At 50.6% G+C, this 27,133-nt stretch overlaps 1 protein-coding gene across 3 annotated transcripts in view; it reads right to left on the bottom strand.

The window, feature by feature from the left end:
- GALNT18 (polypeptide N-acetylgalactosaminyltransferase 18) overlaps positions 1 to 27,133 on the bottom strand; it is a 362,854-nt gene that overhangs the window by 4,903 nt on the left and 330,818 nt on the right. The window contains exons 10-11 of one of the 3 annotated variants that reach the window (XM_040258372.1): positions 11,901 to 12,065; positions 11,092 to 11,142 (exon numbers count right to left, since the gene is read on the bottom strand). The exons of 1 other annotated variant lie outside the window; for it this stretch is intronic. In XM_040258372.1, the coding sequence (XP_040114306.1) occupies positions 11,092 to 11,142; positions 11,901 to 12,065 (216 nt within the window). The remainder of the gene's footprint in view (positions 1 to 11,091; positions 11,143 to 11,900; positions 12,066 to 27,133) is intronic. One more of the 3 variants, XM_040258374.1, reaches the window with a different exon arrangement.

The raw sequence follows: 27,133 nt of genomic DNA, 5'->3' as shown, positions 1-27,133 counted from the left end.
TCCAGTATTCTTGCCTGGAGAATCCCATGGATGGAGGAGCTTGGTAGGCTACAGTCCATGGGTTGCAAAGAGTCGGACATGACTGAGCGACTTCACTTTCACTTATTACATTCTGGGAATAGTTACTGGCCACTGTCACCAGTGACTAAACAGGAGGAGAACTTTCTCTTTGTGGAGAGCAGGGCTGTGAAGGAGACACAACCTCAGTGAGGGCATCTTCCCCCTGTATTCTAGGGGGAAGAGAGAACAGTAGATTCTTTACATGTGTTAAAGGTGCTAAGATTATGCACAAAAATGGAGAACAGTGCTGTGGATTGAATGTGTCCCCTATAAATTCAAGTGGTGAAGCCCTGATCCCCAGCGTGATGCGAGGTAGGACCTTTGGGAGGGATTAGGTCCCAGAGGTGGAGCCCTCCTGATGCAATTAGCGCACTTATAAGAGACGCAGGAGAGATGGTCTCTTTCTACGGGCCACGTGAGGACACAGTGAAAAGGTGGCCGTGTGAAAACCAGGAAGAGGGTTCTCACCAGACACCAAATCTGCTGGCGCCTTGATCCTGAACTTTCCAGCCTCCAGAATGGTGAGTAATAAATGTTTGTTGTTCAAGGTTCCCAGTCACTGGTCTTCTCTTTATACTAGCAGCCCAGATAGACTAAGTCCAACAGGTTGGGAGGATTCAGGAACTGCTGTGAGCAGGAGGCAGGCTGCAGCAGCAGGAGATGCTTGGGGGTGATCCTGAGAAGGTGCGAGCTGGGCAAGGCGTGAGGGAGGAAAAAAGGAGTCTAAGTGCATCGGGGAGCCTTGTGACCCAGAATGAAGCTCCCGCACCCACAGAGGCCTGGTGTGTGCAGGGAACAGCATGGGGTTGGGGGAGGAGAGGACACCCAGGAGCTGAGAGAGGGGCAGGCTGTGTGAAGGGACTTTGGCTCTTCATCCGGTGACAGGACTGGCCCCTGCGGGGTGGGACTGACATGCTAACTGGGTCCCTCGGGCTGCTGTGTGGCATGTAGAGCACGGGGGTGGGGGAGCGAGGAGGAAGGAACCAGGACCACCCGTTAGCAGGTTCTCAACCTCACCAGAGAGCCCCTGCCAGCCCCACCCTCGGGGGAGGGCGAAGTTCCTTGGTTTACCAGTCCAGTCATCTAAATTATTTCTGTAATACTTACAACTACAGGATCTGGAAACACACAATACTTTTAATTAAAGAATTTAAATAAGGGCAATTAAACCTGGCAGGAGAGAGGCCGCAGCACACAGAGAGCTTAATTGGAACGGAAACCGAGTTAAGTATGGAAACAGCGTTAAAAAAAAAAAAAAAGGAAAGCTGAATGTATGGAATTAAGAAGGCTAATAATAATTCCTAGAGCTGGGTTCCCAGCCCCCAGCCTAGCTCCTTCTTCTTCCAAGCCTCTCTGGCGTAGAGACTAGAATGGGCATCAGAGTTGGGACGAGTGGAAGCAAGAACATGGGACTCTGCTCCCAGCCCTGCTTCCAGCTCTCCCTGGCTGTAACCCTGGTAAGCGGCTGAGCCATCCTGGGCTTCAGTCTTCTTGTTTATAAAAGGTACCAGAGGACCGTGGGGGTACAGACACATGGAGCGCTGACTGTGGGCCTGGCGGGGCACGTGGTACTATGGTCCATGAGCTCCTTGGGCTGAGGTGCTGAGGAGTTGACTCTGGATTTCACAGCCACGCACCTCTTTTCTGCCTGTTTGCCCAGGTGTGTGTCTGTGGCAGGTGACTAACCTGCCCAGTTCTTCCTGGGGATGTGGGCAGGGCAAATGGATTAGACAGCCCCTGGAGGGCTTTGTGACACCCTCGATCACTGGGGCCCACCTTCTGACCCACACAGGCCTAGTGTGTGCAGTAAACAGCATGGGGCTGGGGAAGAAAATGAGGCCCAAGAGCTAAATGAGGTTCAAGAGCTAAATGAGGCCCAAGAGCTAATGTGAATGGACTTTGGCTGTTCATCCTGTGACAGGACTGGCCACTGCGGGGTGGAACTGACATGCTAACCAGGTCCCTCCCGCTGCTGTGTGGAGTGTAGAGCACGGGCGGAGGTGGGGTGGGGGGGTCGGGGATGGGGGAGTGGGGTGGTTAGGGGGTGGGGAAGGAGGAAGGAAGTGCCTTTTTAAGCTGCCTGTGCCCCACTCCAGCACTCTCGCCTGGAAAATCCCATGGACAGAGGAGCCTGGTGGGCTGTAGTCCATGAGGTCGCTAAGAGTCGGACACGACTGAGCGACTTCACTCTCACTTTTCACTTTCATGCACTGCAGAAGGAAATGGCAACCCACTCCAGTGTTCTTGCCTGGAGAATCCCAGGGACGGGGGAGCCTGGTGGGCTGCCGTCTATGGGGTCGCACAGAGTTGGACACGACTGAAGCGACTTAGCAGCAGCAGCAGTGCTTTTCACAGCTGCCGGTGCTGCTGGTCCAGGGACCATACTTTGGGGACCACAAGCAAACCGTGATCCTCTCTGGGGAAAGGATGAGGCTTGGTTATCGCTCCGGGCCGGAGCACCGGGAGCAGCTGCGCTGCACTCAGGAAGCTCTCGAGCTTGCAATCAAGGTGTTTCCGAGGAGGCTGCATGAAGACTGAATCCTGTATTCCCAAGACTGCTTCTTTCAGAGCTCTGTTTCCACTCTCCGTTCTAATTAGTTTTCCACGGGCAAGTGGCCCAGTGGGTCTTTGGCTGTAAGCACAGTGGATGTGGGAGTTTCCAGGTTAAGTCGTTAACAATTAACAATCAAATAATTCAAAGCATGGGTGGGATGTTAGTGCTAGTTAAAGAAATCCTGAGATTAAGTCTTTTTTGTAGAGGAAAGTTGTCTTTCTGTACTATGAATATTCAACACTCGGTTTATTTAAAAAGTGCTTCGGTGTTTGTTGTTCTTAAAGGAGACGCACTTGTCTCTGAGTGAGATTCTGCTTCGGATTTGCTCTGAGGTCTGTTGGACTGAAAATGGGGTAATGGCAATGTCAAATGCAAAAGGAAAGGTGGAGGAGGGTATCCAGCAAGATGGCTGGAGGGAGTTTGCTGAGGAAGCAGGAATACAGCCAGTTCATACACATCTACAACTGGCCTGTCGGGGAGACCGTAGCCTCAAACTCCTACTGCAGTAATCCACGGGTTTTCTAGAGACAAGACAAAGCCTCCTTGGCATTAAGGTTTAAAGCATGGGCCCTGGAGGCAGAATCCTGATTTGACCTCGGACAAATACTGTAATCTCTCTGTGCCTCAGTTTCCTCATCTGTAGAATGGGGATATGAAGCGCCTGATGGCAATGTCATGAGGATTCAGTGATATTTATACAGCAGTTACAGTAGTACCTGGTGCACAGTAAGAACCACATGAATGTTTGATACATAAAATTTAAAATCCCACCCACAGGTTCCCTGGTGGCTCAGTGGTAAAGAATCCACCTGCCAATGCAGGAGACACAGGTTTGATCCCCGGTCCGGGAAGATCCCACATACCTCAGAGCAACTAAGCCCCTGAGCCACAATTACTGAGCTTGAGCTCTAGAGCCCAGAAGCCACAACTACTGAGGCTCCACAACCTAGAGCCCGTGCTGCACAAGAGAAACCACCGCCATGAGAAGCCTGCACATCGTAACTAGAGAGTAACCCCCACTGGACGCAACGAGAGAGAAGCTGGTGCAGCAATGAAGACCCGGCACAGCCAAGAATAAGTAACTAACTAACTAAATGAAAATTTAAAATAAATAAAATTCCCCCCAGGTCTCAACAGTGAGGTACTGAGCCTTCACACCTGGTCCTGGCTCCTGATCTAAAGTGCTGACAGCCATAAACTAAAAATAACTAAGAAAATATTCAGGGCCTAAATAAAGCTTTGTCAGTCCTTCAAAACTGGATGGTTCTACACTTGCCCCTTCATGTGACATGGAAATGAAAAGCTGCTTTATTCCAGAGCCGCAAAGAAACACCCGATTATAGTCTTTTCTTCTCAGTACAAAAGGTTCTCCAAGTTGGACTTCCCGACAGCGCCTGGGGATTGGAGCAGGAGAAAGTCAAGGACTCCTCCTCCTTGCGTGCTGGGAAATTCTTTGGCAGAATCAGTGGTGCTCCCTGGGAAATGTGTTCTGCAAATAAGTTCTTTTTGGAGTGAGTTACTGATCTTGCATCAAATTATCAAATTAGACCCCACAAATCAGAACAAGTGGTCCATGGCCAGGCTCTGCGCTCAGCTCTCTTCCAGGCAGTCTCTGCAGGCTCTAGAAATGCTTTCTCTCCTGGCCTTAATGGTCATCTCTGCTGTTATCCTTGATGCTCTCCATTTGGAAAAGGCATTAAAAAGCCTTTTAAAGCCCTTGCCTCTGAGCTGAGAATGAGGCAAGACTGGGGGCTGAGATGGGAGGACAGCCCACCAGTGGGAAGGCTGCCCTGTGCACTGAATGGGCCTTGCCTGTGTTTCTATCAAAGAACCCAATGGCCCACGGGGATGACAGCACATCTCAGAGCCTGGGGCAGCATGAAATATGGTCAGAACACACTGACATCTCATCAGAGCCTCTTGTTTTAAGAAATATTCATACAAATTGCTACTGCCTTTCATACAGTATGCATACTTGTTGTAGTAAAGATCATTTCCACCTTCCTCCCCAAAATCTGGAGCTATAGGAAGAGTAAGCTGGAACAGCCTGCTTCAAGCATGGCTGTGTATCACAGCTGGATGCACTACCCTCTAAAAATGTTCTTGAAGGGATTTTCCAACTAAACTGAGCCCTTTGACTACGATGTTCAAATGTCCTTGAAATACTGTAGTACAGTTTTTTTTTTTTTTTTTTCAGCATGCATACGTGCATGCAAGGAGTTGCTGAGGGTAGAGTTCATCTTTGGGTCTCCTGCAAATCTGTCTCGAGATCTGGGACACAGAATATTTGTATTAGTATTTGTGAATTTTTAGAAAGGATTCTTTCATTTAATTGACAGCATCCTGGGGTATCTCTTCTATTTCAGGCTTTCAGTTAGGTGCTAGAGACACTGAAAGTGTAAGATAGCCCATCCCTCCAGTCTATTAGTTGATGGGAGAAAGAGTTATGGAGAAAAATAACAGATAAACAATTCCATAAAGTGGGATAATGATGACCCTCATAGCAGCCCATTTTCAAGTTCATGGTGCTTCTTAGTGAGGTGGGCCCAGTTGGGGCTTCTAGGTAGAAAAAGCCCTTTCCTGGGCATTAGGAGCTTAGAATTATAGAATGTCAGAGTTGGCAAGCCATGAGAACCATCCAATCCAACTCTACTTAGAGCTGTGGCACCACTGACGGCCTACTGAGTGGTTCTCTGAGTCCACCTCTTCCTTGAATGGCCAATTTCAGGTCCAGACATCTCTATAAGAAAGCTGCTTTGTAAACTGCCCTTGTATCCCCCTCTAGCTGGTCCTCCCTCAGAGCTACCTAGGACAAGCCTGTTCTCTTTGCCTACAGAAACCCTTATGATATTTGAGGGCGGAGATCATCCATTCCTGAGGTCATTGTTGCTTCAACCATGTATTCAAATAGAGTTTAAGGAAGCTGAAACTTAAAGGACACACATCATAACAGCCTTCCTAGGGCATGAATTCCCTCAATAACATCTTGGAGAGAGGACTTGGCATTTGCTTAACCATTCAAAGTAATAGTGATGGGGGTGGTGGGGAGGATGGGTACCTCATTGCCCCTGAGAGGCAGTCCATTGCTTTGGTGCCACAAAGTTCTTCTGTGTAGTGACCTAATACCTGCTTCCTTCCTCTCCTTCTATTGGTCCAGGGGTACTTATTAGATGCCTCTTTCACTGACACTGCATCGCCTAATCCCAGAATCCCCCAGATATCAGTATATGGGGTACTCTGAGAAGGTTAAAGTCTTATGCACGTGTGGGTGCTGAGTTGCTTCAGTCATGTCTGACTGTTTGCGACCCTATGGACTTTAGCCTGCCCGGCTCCTCTGTCCATGGGATTTCCTGGCAAGAATACTGGGGTGGTTTGCCATGCCCTTCTCCAGGGGATCTAACATGTGTCTCTTATGTCCCCTGCATTAGCAGACAGGTTCTTTACTCCTGGTGACACCTGGGAAGCCCTAATGTCTTATACCTAATGTATATGAGTCTATAATCCCAGGACATAGTCAGCTTAGGAATTCTTTAATTCTAGATGAGTCACAAGTTAGGAAAATCATGAAGGAACAACTGCCACTTCTGATGTTAATGAAGTCTCATCACTTGTTGACACGGGAAATGTTGGCTGTTTAGAGATGGGTGCTCACTGACTTCTTCAAACTCAAAGCCTGGGGTGGCCCTCAATTCATAATCTCCCCTCACAACCACCTCCATTTAATTCATCACTACTTCCGATAGACTGATGAAATGACTCTCAATCTCTCAATGTTCTCCCCAACAGTTGCCTGGTCCTATGCCCCCATGGCAACCTCATCCATCCCTTTTCTCACAAGGATGATGGAACAGCCTCCTACTTTCTTCTCTGTCTTCCATTCCACCTTGTACTTTGCTGTCAGAGGTATTCAAACCACATCATGTCAATCTAAAGCTTATTGAACCCCTCCTGTGAAAAGTGAAGTGAAAGTGTTAGTCGCTTAGTCTTGTTTGACTCTTTGTGACCCCATGGGCCTGCCAGGCTCCTCTGTCCATAGAATTCTCCGGGCAAGAATACTGGAGTGGGTAGCCATTCCCTTCTTCAGGGGATCTCCTGACCCAGGGGTCAAACTCGGGTCATATTCTTTACCATCGGAGCCACCAGGGAAGCCCGTGAACACTCCTAGTTCTTCCCTTGGCTTTTAAGGTAAAGTCAAACCTCTTGGGCTTAATTTTCAATTTTCATTACCTGCCTCCAAACTGACTCTGTGTCTCATCTCTCTCATACCCCAATTCTAAATTCCACCCACACCAACACTGAATTTCTGTTCCTCAGACATACCCTGCCTTTTTCTGCCTTTGCCCGTGCTGAGCCTCTACCTGGGCTGGTCTTCCTTTCTACACCTGGGAAGTAGCCTGCAACTTTCAAGATCCAGATCAAACATGTCTCGAATGTGAAGCCGTGCCTGAGCTGTGCAGCCAGAGCCCATCACCCCGGGCTTCCAGAACACTGTATCCCCCTCATCTCTGCTCTTGCCATCCACTTTTGTTATGTGTTTATACACCCAAGAGCTCCTCCAGGGCAGAGGCCGTGTCTGATTCATATCTGCATCCATCCTGCCCAACCACTGTGCTCAATAAATGTTTGATGAATGACTGAAGGAAAGAATGTTCATCATTGGAAAATTGCTCATCAGAGCCCTGTACATCAGCGTTGCTGAGAGATGTTTTCATCAAATGTGGTTTCTCAGTGTCAGTATCTGATGCTGTTCTGATTCATCCCGAAGCACTGGAAATTCAGAAGAGTGTGGAGGGGTTAGAGGACAGGCATTTTATTTGTTAAACAGAAAAGCAGGCTATGAGATGGAACACTGAGATATGCAAATACTATCTTCTTTGTAGGAGAAACTGGGAGACTCACACTAGATTATTTTGGAATTAATTCAGCCTAAATGTCTGTGAAGTTTAAATGCAGCCCTCAGGAGAGTAAATAATGCAGAATGTGAAAGTGAGAAGGAGATTTGAAATGCACCAGTAAAATCTTTCAGCCCAACTTCTGCACCAGAACATTTTAGTTGGTAGAATCCCTTTGTAATTTGCAGAGATTAAAACCTGTTGCAAGAAAATTAGCCTAAGCCATAACTTTAATCATTTCAGAGGCTCCCAGCTTCCTCTGGCCTCATCAACAGTAGCTCCTAAACAGCAAGGGCTTGAGGACAGATTCCAGGATGCTTGATAAATATTGATCATTTTGCATGAAACAAAAATTTCACAAACATTAATTTTTAAATATCAAGTGAGAGTGGCTGCTCTGGGTTTGCAAATTAGGGGTTTAAAAATATTATTTCCAAATAATATTTGGTAGAAGGATCAAAGAGGTGATGCCACGGTTCCCTGGGAGTTCTAATTAGATTTATGTATAAGGAGCGAAGAACTGCCCGGTGCTCAGGGCTGCACATGCTAACACGGCCTGCTTTTGTCACGGTGTCCCTTCAAGCATGAGTGTGTGGGGCTACCTGTTCAAGGCTGTGTGTGTGCTGAGATGAGTGAAGGATGGAGCTGGATTTTGGAGGAATATTCCTTTCTCTGCCCAAGTCAGAAAAGGGCAGATGAGATGAGGGCCAGCTGGGGCACCAAGGCCTCTGGATCTGGGCATGGGTGGGAAGGCCATCTGTCTGCGAGGGCTGGAAAGGAGCTAGACATGTCTGTGTGCAGGGATGGGATGTCAAAGCAGCCCAAGTTCAGATTCAAACTGCATGAGGCTAGGCACAGAGAGGCCGAGGCCCCACAGACAGTCTGAGCTCTATTCCCCTGGTGATTCTGGAGCTTCTGGGAGGAGCAAGGTCTCGGAAGAGGCCAGGGAGCTCACTTCAGTTCAGTTCAGGGGCATTCATAGCCAGTGACACACAGTTCCCAGAGTGGCAGGTGCCTGGCTAGGCCCTGATTTCTCGATGGTATTCCAGGGCAACCTGGGTCCTCTCCTCCTCCCTTTCCCAGTGCACTGAAGCAGCGTGCCTGCCCATCCTATGACCCCCAGCCACACCTGCCTGCTTGTTTCGTCCACCCCACCAAACGCTGGGCTCCTGGGGGCAGCCTGCGATTCTGTCCTGACAGGAGATCGTGGGGGCCAGGCAGGGTCCTGAAGACCCCGGGGTCATGGAGGAGAAGGAAGGAATGGCTAAACTTTCAAACTGCATCTCAGCCTCTGGTAACTCTCCTACCTGCCTCTTTCCCCCTTCTAGAATTTCTCCTCGCCATTCAGCTCCACAATTCCAGCCAGTGCGGGCTTTCAGAACCCAGACCTAACATTCCAATCCCCCATATAAAGCCTCACCTTCCATGGGATCAGGTCCAGGCCCATCTGCCCCTCAGACACATCCCCAGGTGTGCCCCATGATGCCCGCCAGGATCCAGCCACATGCACCATCTGCAGCTCCCTGCATGTGGCTTGGGTTTGGTGCCTTCAGCTTGCACCTATGCCATTCCTTCTCCCTGGAATGGCCCCTCTCAACTCCTACATGGAGCAAACTCTTATGTCATCTGCAAGAGCCAAGTTATGTACTATCTCTTCTGAAAAGCCACCAGCCCTGCCCCCACCCACCACCCCCATCTTCCTGCATGGTGGCATACAACTCCCAGGAGGAAACTGAAAGCAGGGCCGAAGCAGAGTGACTGAAGGCAGCACAGAGCAGCCTGATGTGAGCCCTGACAAGACCCTCCTGATGGCACAGTCCCCATCCCACCCAGCCAGGTCAGCCCCATTCACCTCCACGGGCTGATGTACTTACTTCTCTCTGTTGCCTCCAGCCTGTGAGTCTATTTTGCATTTAACCTGAGCTGGGAGACAAGTCCACGGCTAGCCTTCCTCCCTGACCACACATTTTCAGGACTCCCTCTGCCTTGTAATTTAAAGGTGGACAGAAAGTCCATATAGTCAAAGCTATGGTTTTTCTAGTAGTCATATACAAATGTGAGAGTTGGACTATAAAGAAGGCTGAGCATTGAAGAACTGATACTTTCAAATGGTGCTGGAGATCATCAGCACCATTGGACAGCAAGGAGATCAAACCAGTCAACTGTAAAGGAAATCAACCCTGGATATTCATTGAAAGGACTGATGTTGAAGCTGACGCTCCAATACTTTGGCTACCTGATGGGAAGAGCCGACTCTTTGGAAAAGGTCCTGATTCTGGGAAAAATTGAAGGCAGGAGGAGACGGGGGTGACAGAGGATGAGATGGTTGGATGGCATCACCGATTCAGTGGACATGAGTTTGAGCAAGCTCCGGGAGATGGTGAAGGATGGGGAAGCCTGGAGTGCTGCAGTCCATGGGGTTGCAAAGAATCGGACATGACTGAGCAACTGAACAACTGAACAACAGCAAGAGGGGAGATGCAGCCCTGTGCTGTGTCGCTCTGGGCTGGAAGCCTGGCAGAGGAAAATGATAGAGCCTTCCACTGGGCACAGGGTGGGGTCACGACAGGCCACAGCTGGGACACGTGGGCTCCACCAGGAAAGAGGGACGGGGGAGGAAGACGTGTCCTCTATCCTAAGCCTCAGCCCTGACCCTGACCTTCTAGGGGCCACTTCCAACATCCTCACACCCTTACAAGTAGAAAAGAGAATCTGAAGTAGTTCAGGAGTAATAATAATAACCAGTGAGTGCCTTGGGTCTGTTATTTGACATCTTTGTGCCTCATCTATGATCTTGGGCTAATGGTCCACAGCAAATCACACACAGTCGCTGTGATGACTGAATGAGCTGGTGTATGCCTGGCACCCAGGAAGTCTGGCACAGGGTAAACACTATGAACCTTGGCTAATTCGTCCTATGGGACAGAACTTTATCGTTTGCAGCACGTGTCAGAGGTCACGTGGATAGGAAGGGGCAGGACCAGAGGCCCCAGTCCCTGGGCACCATTTCCTTTCACTGAACCCCATGCCCTGTGCAGGCCCAGCCTGGACTCTGAGCTGCATCCCCTTCGTGCCCTTAGGCGTGCTGGCATTTGCCTCCCTGTGCTGCTCCCCGGCATCTGCTTTTCTGGGGTCACAAAGTCTGGGTCTAGACTCTCACTCTTGCTCTCCAAGTAGCCCATGAATCTATGACTTATATTGAACTTGTCGCTGAGAGTTGACCTTCACCATCCATTTAGGACCCAACTGAGGGTGTCTCTCAGGTCTATCTGGTTCTGCACACCCAGATCACAGGTCAGAGGTGCCCTGTGCCAGACTTGATGTAGCAGGACCTCCCCGTCCCCGTCCACCACTACAGGGGAGAGTAACTGGATGTGAGGGCTGGAATCAAGGTCAGGCCGACTGAACCTCTCCTTCCTGTGCCCGTCAGCCTCCTTCCAGGGTGGAAGCAGCTTGCTAGGAGTCTTGAGTTGGGGCCTCTGCCTCTACATCCCGCGAGTATAGACTTTCTGTTTCTGACTTCCCCAGGGGCATCTACCACGTGCAGCCCCCAGCAGCCCTGATGCTGTAAAAGAACTCCCTTACCTCCTGTGATGAGCGCTCTCCCTGTACTCCCTGGGAGGCGGATGCTCCTATCTGTGGATGGAAATGGATCCTAACTTAGTGGATTCCCTAGGGGCTGGAGGCCTCTGGGCCAAGGCACAGGTTTTCTTCAAAGCTGGGTCATCATGGGCTGTCTCCAGCTGGCGCCCTGCTCCTGGGGCATCATTTTATAACTGGGCCATTGCAGAGCAGGAAGATAAATACAGTCCTCAGAATGGATGGAGACTTAAAAAAGGAATGTTTCATGGTCACCAGTGTGCAGACTGCCCTTCACAAAATGGTCCCCAGACGCTGCCCTTTGAGGAAACCTCATTTCCCACAGAACAAGGAGAAAGGCAGAGTGGCTCAGAGATCACAGATGACCCAGCACTGTCTGTACCTGGGTTACTGGGACTGTGCTTGTCAGAAGGGGCTTATGCAGAAGAAATGTGAGTTTTAGAGTCAGAGACTCAGAGTTTCAATCCCAGCCCTGCCCCTTCACTATGTGACTTCAGGCAGGGGACTCCCACCTCTGAGCCTGTTTCCTTATATCTAAAAGTTAAATAAAATACCACTAAAGCAACAACCATGACAACAACAATAATAAACTCCCTCAGAGCCAGGATGAGGAGTCAATGTGCTAGTCAATTCCAACCCCCGCCCCCCACCCACCCCCATGCCCCGCACACAGTAGGTGCTCACTAAATGCTGAGACTTGGCTCCTCCCCTCTCCTCCTCCATCCTCCCATCCCTCCCAGGCCTGGCCCCTCCCTCGTTCCTCCTGATGTTGCTCCTCCGGGCGGGGCTGCTACCTGAGAGAACTGCCAGTGGAGCTTCATCCTCTTGGCTTTGGCATAGCTGCACTCGATGAGCCGCGGCCGGCTGTTGACATCCACCAGGCACCGGTTGTCGTCGTCGTCCACCGTGGGGCTCAGGATGCCCACGTGGATCTGCTGGCTGCTCGTGTAGTACACATTCTGGGGAATGAGGTCAAAGGTTAACAGCCAGAGAGATGGGGAGGGTCTGCGGGGCATCTCCTCGGGCAGCTGGCCGAGAGAGCACAGTCCAGTGACCTTCAAATAATCTTCCATTGCAACGGACAAGAAGAGCCCCTTTTACGTTATGATTCAGCACAGTGCCTGGTCCAGAGGTACAACTGATACAAAATTCTCAAGAAATCAAACTTAGCCTCACTATATGCAGCGTACCCAATTTTCTATACTTTTTTCATTGAAAAACAGTGGTCATAACCTTTTAAATGGATTTCACCACCCACAGTTTAAAAAACACTGCTTGAATCCATTATTTGCAGGCTTGCTGACTTCTTCCCTCCATAAATATTTCGTGTAAGATGCTGCACTTGACCAGAAGTTAAAGAGCAAAAGACCTGGGCCACGTCTTAGGGAGCTCAGAGTTCTGTGGGAGGGGTGATATGTAATAGGCAATTTCCATCCATCCTAAGACTGTGTAGAGCAGTCGGCAAACTTCTTCTTAAAGGGCCAGGTGGCAAATAAATATCTGGGGATTTGCAGCATGCTGGGAGGTCTCCCAACCACCACCAGGTTCTGTGGTTCTCTAGGACTCAGAAGATTCAGCATATAGTTGCCCTCACCGCTATGATTTATTCTGGGGGAAAAGATATAAATCAAATAAGCAAAGGGAAAGGCATGTGGGCAAAGCCTGGAGGAAACCAGCTGTTAGCTCCCAAGGGTCCTTCCACAGCAGTCACAGAAGCTGCCCAGGAGTCTCCAGCAAGGAGCTGAGATAACACTTGTGAAGGGTTATCTACCAGAGAAACTCTTAGAGACTCAGCACCCAGGCTTTTTACTGGAGGCTGGTCACACAGGCAGCTTCTGCCTGGTACATACCCATCCCAGACTTCCAGCAGGAAGGCAGGTGTTCAGCATAAACCATATTAGTTGTATAATCAGTTTGGGCACAGTGAGCCACTCTTACCATCTGTGGGAGTGGTGGGAACCTTCCTGCAATCCAAGCTCCCAGATGCCAGTCAAGGGCCAACCATGTAAGCAGGCCTTTCAAAGGAGAGCAGTCAGGCTGCTGTTTTAACCATTTTTTGCACAAAGGGCCAAATGGTCTGGAAAATCAGCTCTGTGATTGTAGTGCAAACACTGCCATGGGCAATACAAATGAATGACTTTACTTACATTGATCGGGGCTGACTCTGGTCTAGCGGAAAGCCATAGGACCTTGGCCTTCAAAGTTTTCAGTCACTTCCCCCAACCTTAGGCAGTGGTTCCCAACAAGGACAGTCATAGGGTTTGTGAGCTCTCGTCCTGTATCACCAAAGAAATTTAACACCCCAACCTATGATTAGGTCTCATGGACAAATCAAGACACCGTACTTCTCTGCTTTAGGTTAGAACTCAGGGTAGGCCCTATTGTTATCTTGATCTATTAAGAAAAAACTCTCACTGGTGAATGTTTTTGATTAATTTCAAATGGTAAAAGGAAGTATTTCTTGTGTTAGTTAAAGAAGGTGATTCTCAAGGACTTTTAAAACGGTGCAGAGCATGAAAGGGACTGTGCGGGGAGAAGGGCAGTGCACACAAGGAGAGCAAATAAGGGGTGGCCTTTCAGGGCCGTGTTCTTCCTGAACTTCGGCATCCAGGGAAGGGGCGAAGAGGCAGTCATCCTTCAGATGTTAAACAGAGCCTCAGGCCAGTGGATCAGCTAAAGCCCCAGCAGGAAACAGGCTGCACGCTCAGGTGGAGGAATCCAAGGAGGGCAAATACAGGCCAAGGGTCTCAGCGGTGTGGGTCTAGGGGAAGGGAGCACAGGGGTAGTTTAGTTCCTTGGGACAGTAACATGGAGCCATTACCGTCACCAGGCTGAAAGGGATGAGAGGAGACAGCAGGTACCAGAATGTGTAAAAGTTACATGCAGAGATTTGTGAGAAGGGTCCAGGGAGGGAGAGGTTTGCGGTGATGGTGAGTGGTGGTTAATAACCACCCCAACATCACTCTCCCTTCCCCAGTCCGTTCCTCTGCTGGGTTGGCCCATTGGAAGAACCCAGCTGGAAGTCAGACAACATAGGAGCCCATGGAAACTTCTGTAAAGTCAGCCTCGCAGGGCAGAACAAAAAGGATGGAGAGACAGATTGTAGACATTCACGACAGCTGGATTTCCTCTCCAAGGAAGTTTTGTGAATCCATGGAAATGGACATCAAAACTACCAGGGTGACTGGTTCTTCCCTTAAAAGAGGTAAGGGGTGACCAATGTTCTACACGGAGGCCAAATGTAGAATGCCTGCCTTCAATGTGGGAACGTGACTGCAACACAGAGCCAGAGAGGCCCTACTTTCTTATTGGATGTTAGTCACTCAGTCGTGTCCGACTCTTTGTGACCTCACGACTATAACCCACCTCGTTGACACCTAAACTGGGTAAGACGTGGGCTTCTCATCAGAATCCTGAGGCTGTCCATCGGGTGGCCTGGGTTCCCAGTTCACCATCAAGGGGAGTTGATGACCTGCTGTGGCTTCCAGTTTATTGGCATTGAGGGAGAATTGGATGACTGGTAGGATTTAGGAAATTAAATTAGATGCAGGTAGGAATCTCATCCATCCATCCAATCATCTAACAACAAGTAATCTCTAAGTTGGGTCCTGAGGATCCAGAGTTGAGAAAGCCATGGTTCCCTGTCCTGGATGAGCCCACAGTCAAGTTGGGGAAACTAACATATCACGAAACACACCGATATGGGAACTGTCCCCACTTCCTCCATCTCTTACCCCAACTCTTGCTATGTTGAAAATCAATATAAAAGCTCACCAACTCCAAAAAGCCTTCCCTCAATGCACAAAAGCATGAGCCTGCTACCAGAGCCTCTCTGAAAGATGCACAGCTATATATATGCCCTTGGGTTGAACGCACCATTCTGTCTCCTCAGAACAGTGTAGCTCTGTCACATAGCAGGTCAGGACCTGAATTTCCTGAAGCTCCGGGGTGTGGGCCGTCAGACAAGGACGACCAGGAAGGCAGTTACTGCCACTCTATCCTTCATCCCTGTCACCAGGACTTGGCTCTCACTTCTAGGGTGGGCTCCACAGACATAGCAGCCGCCCAGGTAATAGCTGAAACCAGTTTTATCCACTTAGCTGCTCTGAAGTGCTTGGGGGAGATGCTCAGAGAGTCATGTGTGCACTTACTTACTATCTGGTACCACTGTCATCAGAGCTGTTTATTACTCCAGAGTCTGGGAAATCACAATAAGGACAGACAGTTGTTTGTTATTAAAAAAGCAAGCAACAAAGTGCATCTTGAGTGGGGTAACCACCAGCCGGTCAGATCACAGGGCAACTTAGCAAAGATTCTGTTAAGCTGTCACTTGGACACTTCAAAAGCCCAACCAGCGGTGGACTGAATCGATAAATGGCCTGAACACTAAAGAGGGAAACAGTTTTTTACAAGACACCATGCTTTTGGTGGCTCAGACGGTAAAGCATCTGTCTACAATGCGGGAGACCTGGGTTCGAGCCCTGGGTTGGGAAGATCCCCTGGAGAAGGAAATGGCAATCTACTCCAGTACTGTTGCCTGGAAAATCCCATGGACAGAGGAGCCTGGTACACTACAGTGTATGGGGTCGCAAAGAGTCGGACACGACTGAGCGACTTAACTAACTTCATGCTTTTCGTGCCTGTAGGTCCAGCAGGCCCAGCTATGCTTCTGAGCAACAGGGAAGATGGAGATTTAATAGGAGATTCACAGAGAAGGCAATGGCACCCCACTCCGGTACTCTTGCCTGGAAGATCCACGGATAGAGGAGCCTGGTGGGCTGTAGTCCATGGGGTTGCTAAGAGTCGGACACGACTGAGTGACTTCACTTTCACTTTTCACTTTCATGCACTGGAGAAGGAAATGGCCACCCACTCCAGTGTTCTTGCCTGGAGAATCCCAGGGATGGGGGAGCCTGGTGGGCTGCCGTCTATGGGGTCGCACAGAGTCAGACACGACTGAAGTGACTTAGCAGCAGCAGCAGCAGACTTAGAATTGTGATTCCCAGTGCGGGACACTTGCCAACCAGAGGACATTTGGCCATGTCTGGGGACGTCTTTGGTTGCTATGATGGGGGTGGGAAAGCCCGCTACTGGCGACTAGTAGGTAGAGGTCACAATGCTGCTCAGCACCCAACAATGCACAGGACACCCCCTGCAGCAAAGAACTATCCGGCCCCAAGTGTCGAGTGCTGCTATGCTTTATCCCGGTGAATCCTAGTAACAGCCCTATGAGGCAGATGTTACCATCACCCTCATCTTGTGGATGAGGAAACTGAGGGACAGAGAAATTAAGAACTTGTCCAAAGACACGCAGTTGGAGAACAGTAGCTGAAATCTAAACTGAGGCAGTTTGATGCCAAAGCTGTGCCTGTAACCTCTCATCTTACTCGCCTCCCTCCTCCTTCCAGTCACTCCAGCTCCAGTGACCAGGCTGGATGGGGAGAGGCCAGCTTGGAAGCTTCCATTGTGATCCTGTGAGCAAAGGGTGGGGCGGGGCTGTCCTGGATTAGGGAACAGCCGCGGGCTGGAGGATCCTTGACAAAAAGGCCTAGAATACAAGGTGCTACCAAGTGCTAAGACCGCAACAGCCCTCCTGTGACTCACATCAGAGGTGGAGGCCGAGCTGTTACTCTGTCTGCGGATGATTTGTGACTCCCCTGCCTCCCGGGGCACAGATACGCATCCCTGACTCCCCCCACCCCCAGCTCCTCCTCAGCCACAAATGACTGCTTCAGCTCACTGTCCTCTCAGCCCACACAGCTCAGCAGGGCTACAAACCCCATCTGACGCTGAAAGAGAAAAATCACCAGCGAGGCAAGACATGTGGCATGTCGGGTCTCATGCCAGGGGCGTCTTCCTGTCCCTCAGGCTGGGGTCAGGAGTAAGGACCCGTCGCTGAGCTGGACGCCAGGGAGCCTGTAGTGCCCCTCGGGGCACACTCCTGCCTTCAGGGCCACGGAGGCAAGGCTAGGCAAAGCCCCCCAGGGCGAGAGGTTCCCCTTGCTCTGTCTCCTCATCTCCCAGATAAGCAAGGGCCCCCGCCCTGCAGGAGGTGGCTGGGCCCTCTGCCAGCTGTGCCCAGCATCCCTTCTCTCCCTGGCGGGCTCGGAGCTGGGACCTGCCTCTGTCAGACTGAGGTGCAGCCTTCCAGAGGCTCCAGCCCTCACTGTATAAAAGGTCACCTCTCTGGGGTTAGAATCACCTCGGGAAGGGAAGAGTGAGAAGAAAACAAACATTTGTATCCTGCACCATGCCAGGGACCATCCACACCTGAGGTCACCCTCGGCTCTAGGGGTGAGGAAGCAGGCTAAGAGAGCTCTGAAGACCCTCTGAAGATGGCTCTGCTCCCTCCGTGATGAGGGGGAGATTCCCCGGGAAGGCTGAGATCCTGGCAGTTCAGGGCTTTCCTCCCCCTCCCTGGGCCCAGCTGCCCAAAGGGGCCTCCCATCAGCCTGGATGGAACTGGGGCGCCATCTCCCGCACAGCCCCGAACCCTCAGTTCAGGCAGGGGGGCAAGGATCCCCGAGGGCCCTCCTGAAATCATCCCTCAGAACCAGCAAGGGAACTGCCAGGTCATTTCCACCAGATCATTCACACTGAGTCCTGGGAATCCAAGAAGGAGTCTCAGGGGCCCCTGAAGGCACTCAGGTCTGGGAGGACGGCCACTGGGTGGGGTTCTACGACCCCCTCTCCCAGCCCAATCTGGGCTTGCTTTCTTATTCAACTTTCACATAACATTTTACCTGAACAAAGGGTTACGAAGAATTTACCAAAAAAGTCTGAAAACCACTGATGTCAACCATGAGAACTTCATTTAGGAGAAAGTCATTAATGCCCAGTAAATCTTCATCAGCTTAAACCCCACCAATTGGAACTTGTGAACCCTGGACGACCAGCTTTAACTTCCTGTCTCCAGTCTCCTCCAGGCCGCCAGTCCCTCGCATTCTTTAATAGGGTCAATTTACACACGTTCCAGTCATTCAGTCCCCTCTTCTGTCCAGACTCTCATACCTGCACTGGCATACCTTAGCCTCTGTGGAAAGGCTGCGGCCCTCACAGGACATCACGGGATGGGCAGGGGAAGGGGTGCTGCTGGTGGTGGGAGAGGACCTCCTAGCAAATCAGGAACAGGGAGCAAAAAGGGTTGGATAACTTAATAATACATTTTCAAGGTACAACAGAAGTACGGCTCTCTTGCAAACAATGGCATGTGGATTTTGAGCGACTCTGTTTCTTCCATTAAGCGATGTTTCCTTGGCAACACTGCTGGCCTATTGAGTAAGTGCCCTTGAAAAATGAGGTGTCTTAGAGACAGAGACACTCTCTCACCAGGAGATGGGCGCGGCAGTGGTAGTATTTGGCTAAAACATTCCTCCACCTGGAGACGGGTAAGGGGGAGGCAGGGGAAGAGGCAGATGGGGATACTCTCGACAAGAAGCTCCAGGACAGGGAAAAACAGCTCTTTCAGAGTGCTTTCATGGGAAAAGTGGGGTCTTTGTGGACATTTCTGAGGATACTTGGAGGAGATCTGTATCCTGGAGGACTGTGGTAGCCCAGCTCTGTGTAGGGGTGGACGTCACCCCAGGGGTGTGACAGTCTAAGGGTTGGAAATGACACTAATTGGGTGACCACAGAGTATCAGAATGGGGGTGTTGACAAAGATCATCGAAGGGTGAACCAACCTGGGGGCTGGAGGGTGGGCTTCCTGGACAAAGGGGTGAGTGCTGGGAGAGGAGAAAGATCTGTGAGCAAATGAAATGGGGGGAGGATAGAGAAACGAAGAGGACACAGTCCTAAATGCGATCAAGCTCGGGGGTGTTCTGCACATCAGAATCATCACCTGCAGAACTTTAAAAACTATAAAACACAGTCTTAGGGGTGGGGCCCAGGTGACTCCAGTGAGCAGCCAAGGTGGAAAACTGGGCGTATCGAGGGGATGACGGCAGCCTAGGGAGGAAATGTAGGGCCAGCACCTACAACCAGCTTGCCTCCCAGCCTCCCTCTCATCGTGGGGGGCCAGCGGGATCTGTCTGCAGGGCATTGTTTGGAGGACTCTGAGAGGCTAGGATGCACCGTGTTTAGGACAACAGTTCTCAAAGTGTGGTCCCAGCACCAGACAGGAACTTGTTAGAAATGTATATTTTTAAGCCCAACCCCAGGCATGTTGAATCAGAAACTCTGAGAGCAGGATTCAGAAATCTGTGCTTTCACAACTCCTCCAGCGAAGTCTGATATAAGTGAACATTTGAGACCTGCTGGTCTAGGAAACGGGTGGTCTGGTGGGCTTACAAGTCAAGAGGGCTCGGGTCTTCACTCAGCGCCCCCACACTCACTGACTAGCTGGGAGCCACTCCGAGCCTCAGTTTCCTGACTGTAGAATACAGCTGTGAGGATGACGAGCCTGATCAGTCCCCTTATCTGGCCACAGGGACTGGGGCAGGAACAGGCAGCCAGGGAGAAAGGGAGAGACGAGACCCAGGGGTCCCGCTACCCTGCCTCAATGCCCCCATGCCTGGGGCCCCTCCCTGAGTCTGCCTGGCCAGTAGACCTGTTGTAAGGATTCACAGAAACAGCAGGCAGTATGTGGGCACATCGGCTGGTTGGGGGAGAGTGAGAAGGAACAGAGCCTTGCTTTCTTAAATTTCATTTTCGAGTGGTGATTGTGATGTTTGCAGTTTGTACTAAAAATGGCCTTTGTCTTCTTTACCAAGAATGAGCTGCTGGCCCTGCTGCAGGCAGGGTGGGCTGATTTAAGGGCTTGCTTACTGGTCATTAACCCCGTGACACAGAGGTTACCATGCTGAGAGCCGCAGGGCACTGTGCTAAATCAGGAACGGAGAGGACTCATTTCCAAAATGATCTTATGTTCACTAACCACCGGACCAGTTATATTTAAGGAATGGAAACATTTACAAACATTCTGCCTTGGTAACTGTAAAGAAGTGTACATGTGGAAAGCAAGGTCCCTTGCTCAGGAACCCCCTTTCTGCCCCTGCCCTCGTGAGTCCAGGAGGCAACAGGTGGTGAAGCTAAGAACATGAACACCCCAGCTTTGTAACTGGCATGCAGCCCCTGGACAGCAATCCATCTAGTTTAAGTCAGCAAATACTCCTTTGTGCCCTCTACAGTGTGGGCCTGTGCCAGGGAGAGAGGGGGCAGGTAGGGCCTCCCTCAGGAGCTCTCAGACTGGAGGGGAGTCAGCCATGCTGAACAGGGCAGTCAGAATAGCCCCCTGGCCAAGCTTAGCACAGACTAGGAGCAGACCAAAGCGCTCTAGAACTGGGGGCCCCAGCTGGAGTGACGAACTCTATTGGGGGCTGGTCAGTGAGTGATGAGCTCTGAGAACAGCCTAGGAAGAGAGCGTGGGTGCATGCTCAGTTGCTCCAGTCGTGTCTGACTCTTCGTGATCATATGGAGTGTAGCCTGCCAGGCTCCTCTGTCCATGGGATTCTCTAGGCAACAATCCTGGATAGGGTTGCCATGCCCTCCTCTAGGGGATCTTCCAACCCAGGGATTGAGTCTCCTGTATCTCCTGCACTGCAGAATTCTTTACTGCTGAGCTACCAGGGAAGCCCAGGAAGAGAGCAGTTTGCCCGTATAACTGACGAGGACAAGGGGCCTCTGGCAGAGCGACTGGGATACGCAAGATCACTGAGGCCCAGTGCTGCACTGCCATCTGGGAAGGAGAATGCCTCGGGGGCGGGGAGGCGAGCTGGGGAAGCAGCGTGGGGTCTGCAGCACTTGGACAGTGTCCTGATGGCCACAGGGAGCTGTGACTTCAGATGAACCAGCCCTCTGCTTGTCAGCACATCTGGGGGATCCTCAGAGGAGTCAGAGACATTTAAGGGGCCTGGCAGCCAGCTGAGGTTAGAGGTGACTCAGGCTGCTGGGCAGGAGTATCTGGGAAAGCCCGGTGGTGGGCTGGCAGGGCAGCCAGGAGAAGAGAGGAGCTTCGGACTGAGGGGTGGTCTCTGAACATAAGACTGAATAGAAAAGGCTAAGTCAGGCCCCACTTTTGCCTCCCATTGTGCACCTGACCCCCTGGGGGAGGGCATGGCAACCCCTCCAGTATCTTTGTCTGGAGAACCTCATGGACAGAGGAGCCTGGTGGGCTCCTGCAGTCTTCAGGGTCACGAAGAGTCAGACACGACTGAGTGTCTTAGCGCCCGTGCAGCCCGTGCACCTGGCCTGAGCCGCTGGGGAGCAGTCAGGGGCACGCTTGCTGGGCTCAGGAAGTCTGCCTTGATTCCCAGCTGTCTGTGTGTTTTCACGTTTCATCCCAGGCTTTGTGCCCGAAGCACAGGTGTCAGCTCTGTACCACCGCCTGTGAGGTTGTGTGCAGCCCAGCCAGTCCCATCAGCAACCCTAATCCCCTGCCTTGCACCCTGGGTCTGCTGGGGTCTCCTGGCTAGGAGTGTGTCCCAGTGAGCCCCTCAGCCTCAGGAGAGAGCCGAGTGACAGGGGTCACCCTGGGGTTCCTGCATGGAAGTGAAGTCGCTCAGTCGTGTCCGACTCTTTTGCGACCCGATGGACTGTAGCCTACTAGGCTCCTCTGTCCATGGGATTTTCCAGGCAATAGTACTGGAGTAGATTGCCATTTCCTTCTCCAGGGGATCTTCCCGACCCAGGGATCGAACCCGGGTCTCCGAAACCGTGAGAAACCAGAGGCAAACCAGAAAAGAAGGCTGCCGGATTCCTGATGCTGAGTCTTATTCACTTTCTTGCAACTTGCTCACCCTAGCCATACAGGGAGGCCTGATCTACAGGCTGGCCAAGCAGAGCACCCTATTGCCTTGGTCCAGGGTTGGTTCCAGAAGGGGCATATGCCCCAGTCTGGGCCAATAAAAGCCCTCCTGGTTTCCCTGTTTGTGAGGCCAAGCTGGGAGGCTCTGCTGCCCTTTTCGCCAGGTGAGTCTCAGCAGCCCTTTTCTCTTTGACTAAGGAGAGAGTAAGTTTACACGTAACGGAAACCAGAGTCAACTAGTGGTGAGAGAAGAAGAGAGGGAGGGAGGGAGGGAGAAAGTTAGGTAAATGCCTTTCAAGCCCGTGGATCCAGCCTTGCCTGAAGCCGGGACAGACATGAATTTGTCAAATACAGTAGGTGATAAAATCTGTTTTGCATTTAAGTTGACTTGAGTTTCAGTCACTTGGAACCAAGAATCTCAACTAATACAGAAGATACGGGAGACCTTTCCAGAATACCAAAGGGAATGAGGCAAAAGGTTCATGGAGTCATTTAGCCCAGTAGTCCTTGGCACAGGGTGAATGAAGATACCATGCATGTATAACATTTATTCATTCTTATATTTACTATAAGAATGTTTTCAAATACAGTACTGAAGTTCTGAATGTCTGCTTTTTTTTTTTTTAACAAGGAACTCTCTCACTCATCTGCATGCCAGTATGCTTTCTTCAGGGAATGAGAAGCTAGTGAGGCGAGAGGTTCACACGACCCTAGTAAATCCCCGGGAGTGGGCTCAGCGTCTGAACATTATTCATTATGTGGGTGTAAGTGGAGAATTTGAGAGCTGCAGAGGGAGCCCAGGTTTAGGGAAATAAGATCAGCACTCGTCCAGGATAAGGCAAGGAACAGGTGCCCTGGAACCGGGCTTGATGGCCGAGCCCATCATTTTCTGCAGCCTCCAGCGTCTGTTTCCATGGGGCAGTGCCTGCCAACTGCCCCAGCCTGGACCTCAGCCCCACACCCAGTTCTGCTCCTGCCAGCCCTCCCTTACTCCTCCTGCAGAGTCTCTGTCTGCACCCCACACCTCACAGCTCTGTCCAGCAGAATCCCATGGATGGAGGCTACAGATGAAGGCTACTTCAGGCAGAAGCACACTGCCGAGGAACAGATCAATAGGCCCATCCATAGCGATGGCCAGTGAGGTGGTTTAGGGTCTGGCGGCTGCAGACGGCGCTTGTCACAGAAAGGAAGCATGGCAAGGATGGGTGCTGCTGTCAGAAGCAGGCAAGGAGGGCAGACCCAGCAACTGGTGCCGGCAACTGCGAAGAGGCAGGACTGAGCCTGTGATGCCTAACAGTGAACCATCTCCTCTGAGAATGGCTCTGGCCAGGGATGGGCCCCCGGCAGTTCTGTATGCTGCGACACTACCACCTGCCCACTGTGAAGGGGTTTAGAAGCCTCCCTCCTCCCAGGAATTTAAATCATGAACGGAGAGACAGAGATGAGGCAGTGTGACAGCTATTAATAAGACACATTTAGGGGAACTCCCTAGAGAAGATCTGTGAACTTGTATCGCTGAGGCCTGCCCCATTTCTGCCTTTCCCCAGGCAACCCTCCTTTTGAGTCTATAAATGAGTCACTGTTGGCCTTCTCTAACAGCAACCACCCTTTGTGTTTAGCTTAAGTGGCCCGAGTTTGTTTCAGCTCTTGGTGAAGACTGTCACTCCTTTCTATTAAGTCCAGTTGTCCAAGTAAAAACAGCTGTCTGCTGCTCATCTGTGTTTCTCTGCCTTCAAGAAAACTCACACACCTGCTATCTGCCTGCTGGTCCTTTGTAGGTCCTTATTCTGGAAGGTGCTTTTCAAAACCCTTTAAAGCTGTGTCTGGTCGTCTACCACCCGCTCCATCTGCTCTCTGACAAACAGCTAAGATGGAGCACATCACATGCCCTGAAGGAAATGCACCCTGGCATTCCTCTCTTCAAAACACAATGTCTGCCAACTCTGCATCCGCCTGTGACAGTCAATGCTGGCTCCTTAGTGCCTCTAACAGATTGACTCACTGTCCTGTCCTGCCACCCCGTGCCTCCCTCCAGACTGAGCTCTGATATGTCCCTTCATCATTAGCGTCAGACTGGGCCACGTGTCTAACCAATGGAACGTGAGTGGGAGAGACACGTGTCGTTTCCAGTCAGAAGCTTTAAGAGCGATCGTGTCATCTGCCATGTCTCCTTTTGCTCTCAGCCACTGGACGGGCAGTGTCCCCGAACAGGGCTGCTCCGCTGGTCCCAGACAAAGACGAGGTGACACAGAGCTGTAGCTGAATCCTGATGGCCATGCAGCCTGAGCATGAGCTGAGTACTTGTGTTGTGAGACCTTGAGATTTGGGGGTCATCAGCCCACTCCAGTACTCTTGCCTGGAAAATCCCATGAACGGAGGAGGCTGGTAGGCTGCAGTCCATGGGGTCGCTAAGAGTCAGACACGACTTCACTTTCACTTTCCACTTTCATGCATTGGAGAAGGAAATGGCACCCCACTCCAGTGTTCTTGCCTGGAGAATCCCAGGGACGGGGGAGCCTGGTGGGCTGCCATCTATGGGGTCACACAGAGTCGGACACGACTGAAGCGGTTTAGCAGCAGCAGCAGCAGCCTGAGTTGAATGATTATGAAACTGATTCTAGATAAGGAGTACTGTCAAACCCTAAAATGTGAGACACTGACTTTGAAGCCACAAGGTGGGTGGTGAGGAACAATCCCTGGAGACTGTAAAGACGATGACCTCTTTTATGCAGTGGTGAAATACTTGACTAAACTGTTGCCTGCCATAAGCTGGTAGACAAAACATGGCAAGTGAGCTTGTGCTTTCGATGAAGAGCACGCCTTTGTTACTGTCGGCTGCTCGTGACAAGCACAGCAAAAGGAAGATAAGGTCAAGAAAGACTTGGACATGGAGCATGATAAAGAAACGTTTGTTATTGTAAGGCACTGGGATTTCGAGGTCATCTGTTACTGGAACATAATGAAACCTGAACCGGCTGACACACCTATTTCGCTATGCTCCCTCAGCAGTCACACACAGATAGAATCACAAAATGCGATGCGTGAGCTTAAAGACAAATAAAAGGGGTTTGCAAAGTATATACTGAGAGGACTTGCTCCAGCAGGGAAGGGGAAGGAGAAGGATTCAAGAAGGACTGACTCTGGACGCATGTTCCCAGTCTCATCATTCATTAGTTGTGTGACTGTAGACAACTGACTTGGCCATTCATTGTTTTGATTTACTCATCTGTGAAAGCAGGAGATATAACAGTACCCATGGCATGTTGATGGGGGACTGCCTTGTACTAGTTAACGTTCAGTTCAGTTCAGTTCAGTTCAGTCGCTCAGTCGTGTCCGACTCTTTGAGACCCCATGAATCGCAGCACGCCAGGCCTCCCTGTCCATCACCATCTCCTGGAGTTCACTCAGACTTACGTCCATCGAGTCAGTAATGCCATCCAGCCATCTCATCCTCAGTCGTCCCCTTCTCCTCCTGCCCCCAATCCTTCCCAGCATCAGAGTCTTTTCCAATGAGTCAACTCTTCGCATGAGGTGGCCAAAGTACTGGAGCTTCAGCTTTAGCATCATTCCTTCCAAAGAAATCCCAGGGTTGAGCTTCAGAATGGACTGGTTGGATCTCCTTGCAGTCCAAGGGACTCTCAAGAGTCTTCTCCAACACCACAGTTCAAAAGCATCAATTCTTCGGCATTAACCTTAGCCATTAGTAATGCTCCAGCAACATCGGTCTCTCCCAATCAGATTCCCAGATCTCTGAGGGCTGGGACCGTGCTTGTCTTGCTCATGATTGTATCTCTCTTATCCAACCCAGAGCTTGATATGTAACATATACTCAAAACATATTAGTTGATTAGATGAATCAGTTACTAAACTATTCCAGAGACAGTGAACTCCAGCTCAGACATCCATCCAGGCTCCCTCCCTGGTGCCGGTTTTACATTCCTTACTCTAAGAGTCCTCTAAGCTTGTCTCTGTTTAGTTTTGGACCAGTACCTTGTAGCTTCATGTAGCCTTGTGGATTAGTAGTTTGGCCAGAAAAGGATTCTCTCTGCAAGATAAGATTCTCAATATTTGCCCCAGCACACAGTCTGTGCCAGGCCTAACTCTTACCTGGCCCTCATGAGCAATGAGGGGCTTACTCCCTACCTGCCACACCACAGCTGTTAACCTGCACTGAATTGAGAAGATCTTATTAACAGAATGTTCCCAGGGAGAGCATGTGTGTGTGTTTCATAGAGTTTTTAACATGCGGTCAATGGTGACCTAGACTCACCAGTAATCTCAGTGATCTAGAAGATGGAGGAAAGAATATGGTAATAAAATCTATGGGTTAAGATCCAGCAGGGAGAAGTTAGCCCAGAAAAATGGACTTCCTGAGGATGAAATATTGGTGCTTGATTTCAATTTGCAAATATAACTCTTTCTATTTCATATGCTCCAACACCATCCCCCATGCCATCGCTCTTCCCTGGGAAGAGTATAACCTGATATACTGGCGGGGGAAGGTCCAGCTCACATCTTTACCGGATGTCACAGGCCTCAGATAGCAATGCCTGATGGGCTGCACTAGGACTGGGAAACTGAGGCCGTTCCTTTGGGGACTCCTCTTCTTGTCATCCCACAAGATGAGCACTCAGTTACTATTTTTTGTATGAATGAGTGAATTAATGAGATAATACAAAGGGAACACAGTAGGATATTGTGATATATTATAAAAATAGTTACAGATTTTCCTCATCCTTGCACTGAACCACTTTGCAACCTGACTTTGTTACCCCTCCTTTCAAAGATGGAGTCTGTTTCTCTGCCCGTTGGGTTTGTGCTTGGCTGTGTGACTTCTCCGACTCCTGAAAAACTTTCCATAGGCAAACGTCATCCAAGCAGAGATAGAAGATTCATGTGGTCATGCTTGCTGCTTCTTGCTGCCCTCAGAATCCCTGTCACGAGCATCATGTGAAGCAGCCTGGAGCAGCATATTGGATGAGAAACCACACACGGCCCAGAAGCACCATCACTCCAGCAGACAGTCAACCCACCTCCAGAAGCTGACTCAACTAGCTAACCAGCAACTGGCCACAGCTGCCTGACTGAGCCCAGCAGAAGACAGGGCCAGCACAGCCCAGCCCAAGCTGTGGACCCTCAGAATCTTGAGATAAGTCAGCAGATGTGTCTTAAGCCACTAAACCCTGGGGTAGTTTGCTATGTAGCAGCAGTGTACTCATCCAGGTAGCTCACTTCACAGGTGTATCAAGGATGCTAAGTGTTTTACAAACACAATTCCTTAAT

Source organism: Oryx dammah, unplaced genomic scaffold (assembly GCF_014754425.2).
Source record: "Oryx dammah isolate SB20612 unplaced genomic scaffold, SCBI_Odam_1.1 HiC_scaffold_17, whole genome shotgun sequence".
NCBI lineage: Eukaryota > Metazoa > Chordata > Mammalia > Artiodactyla > Bovidae > Oryx > Oryx dammah.
This window is presented reverse-complemented; position numbering and strand designations above follow the sequence as displayed.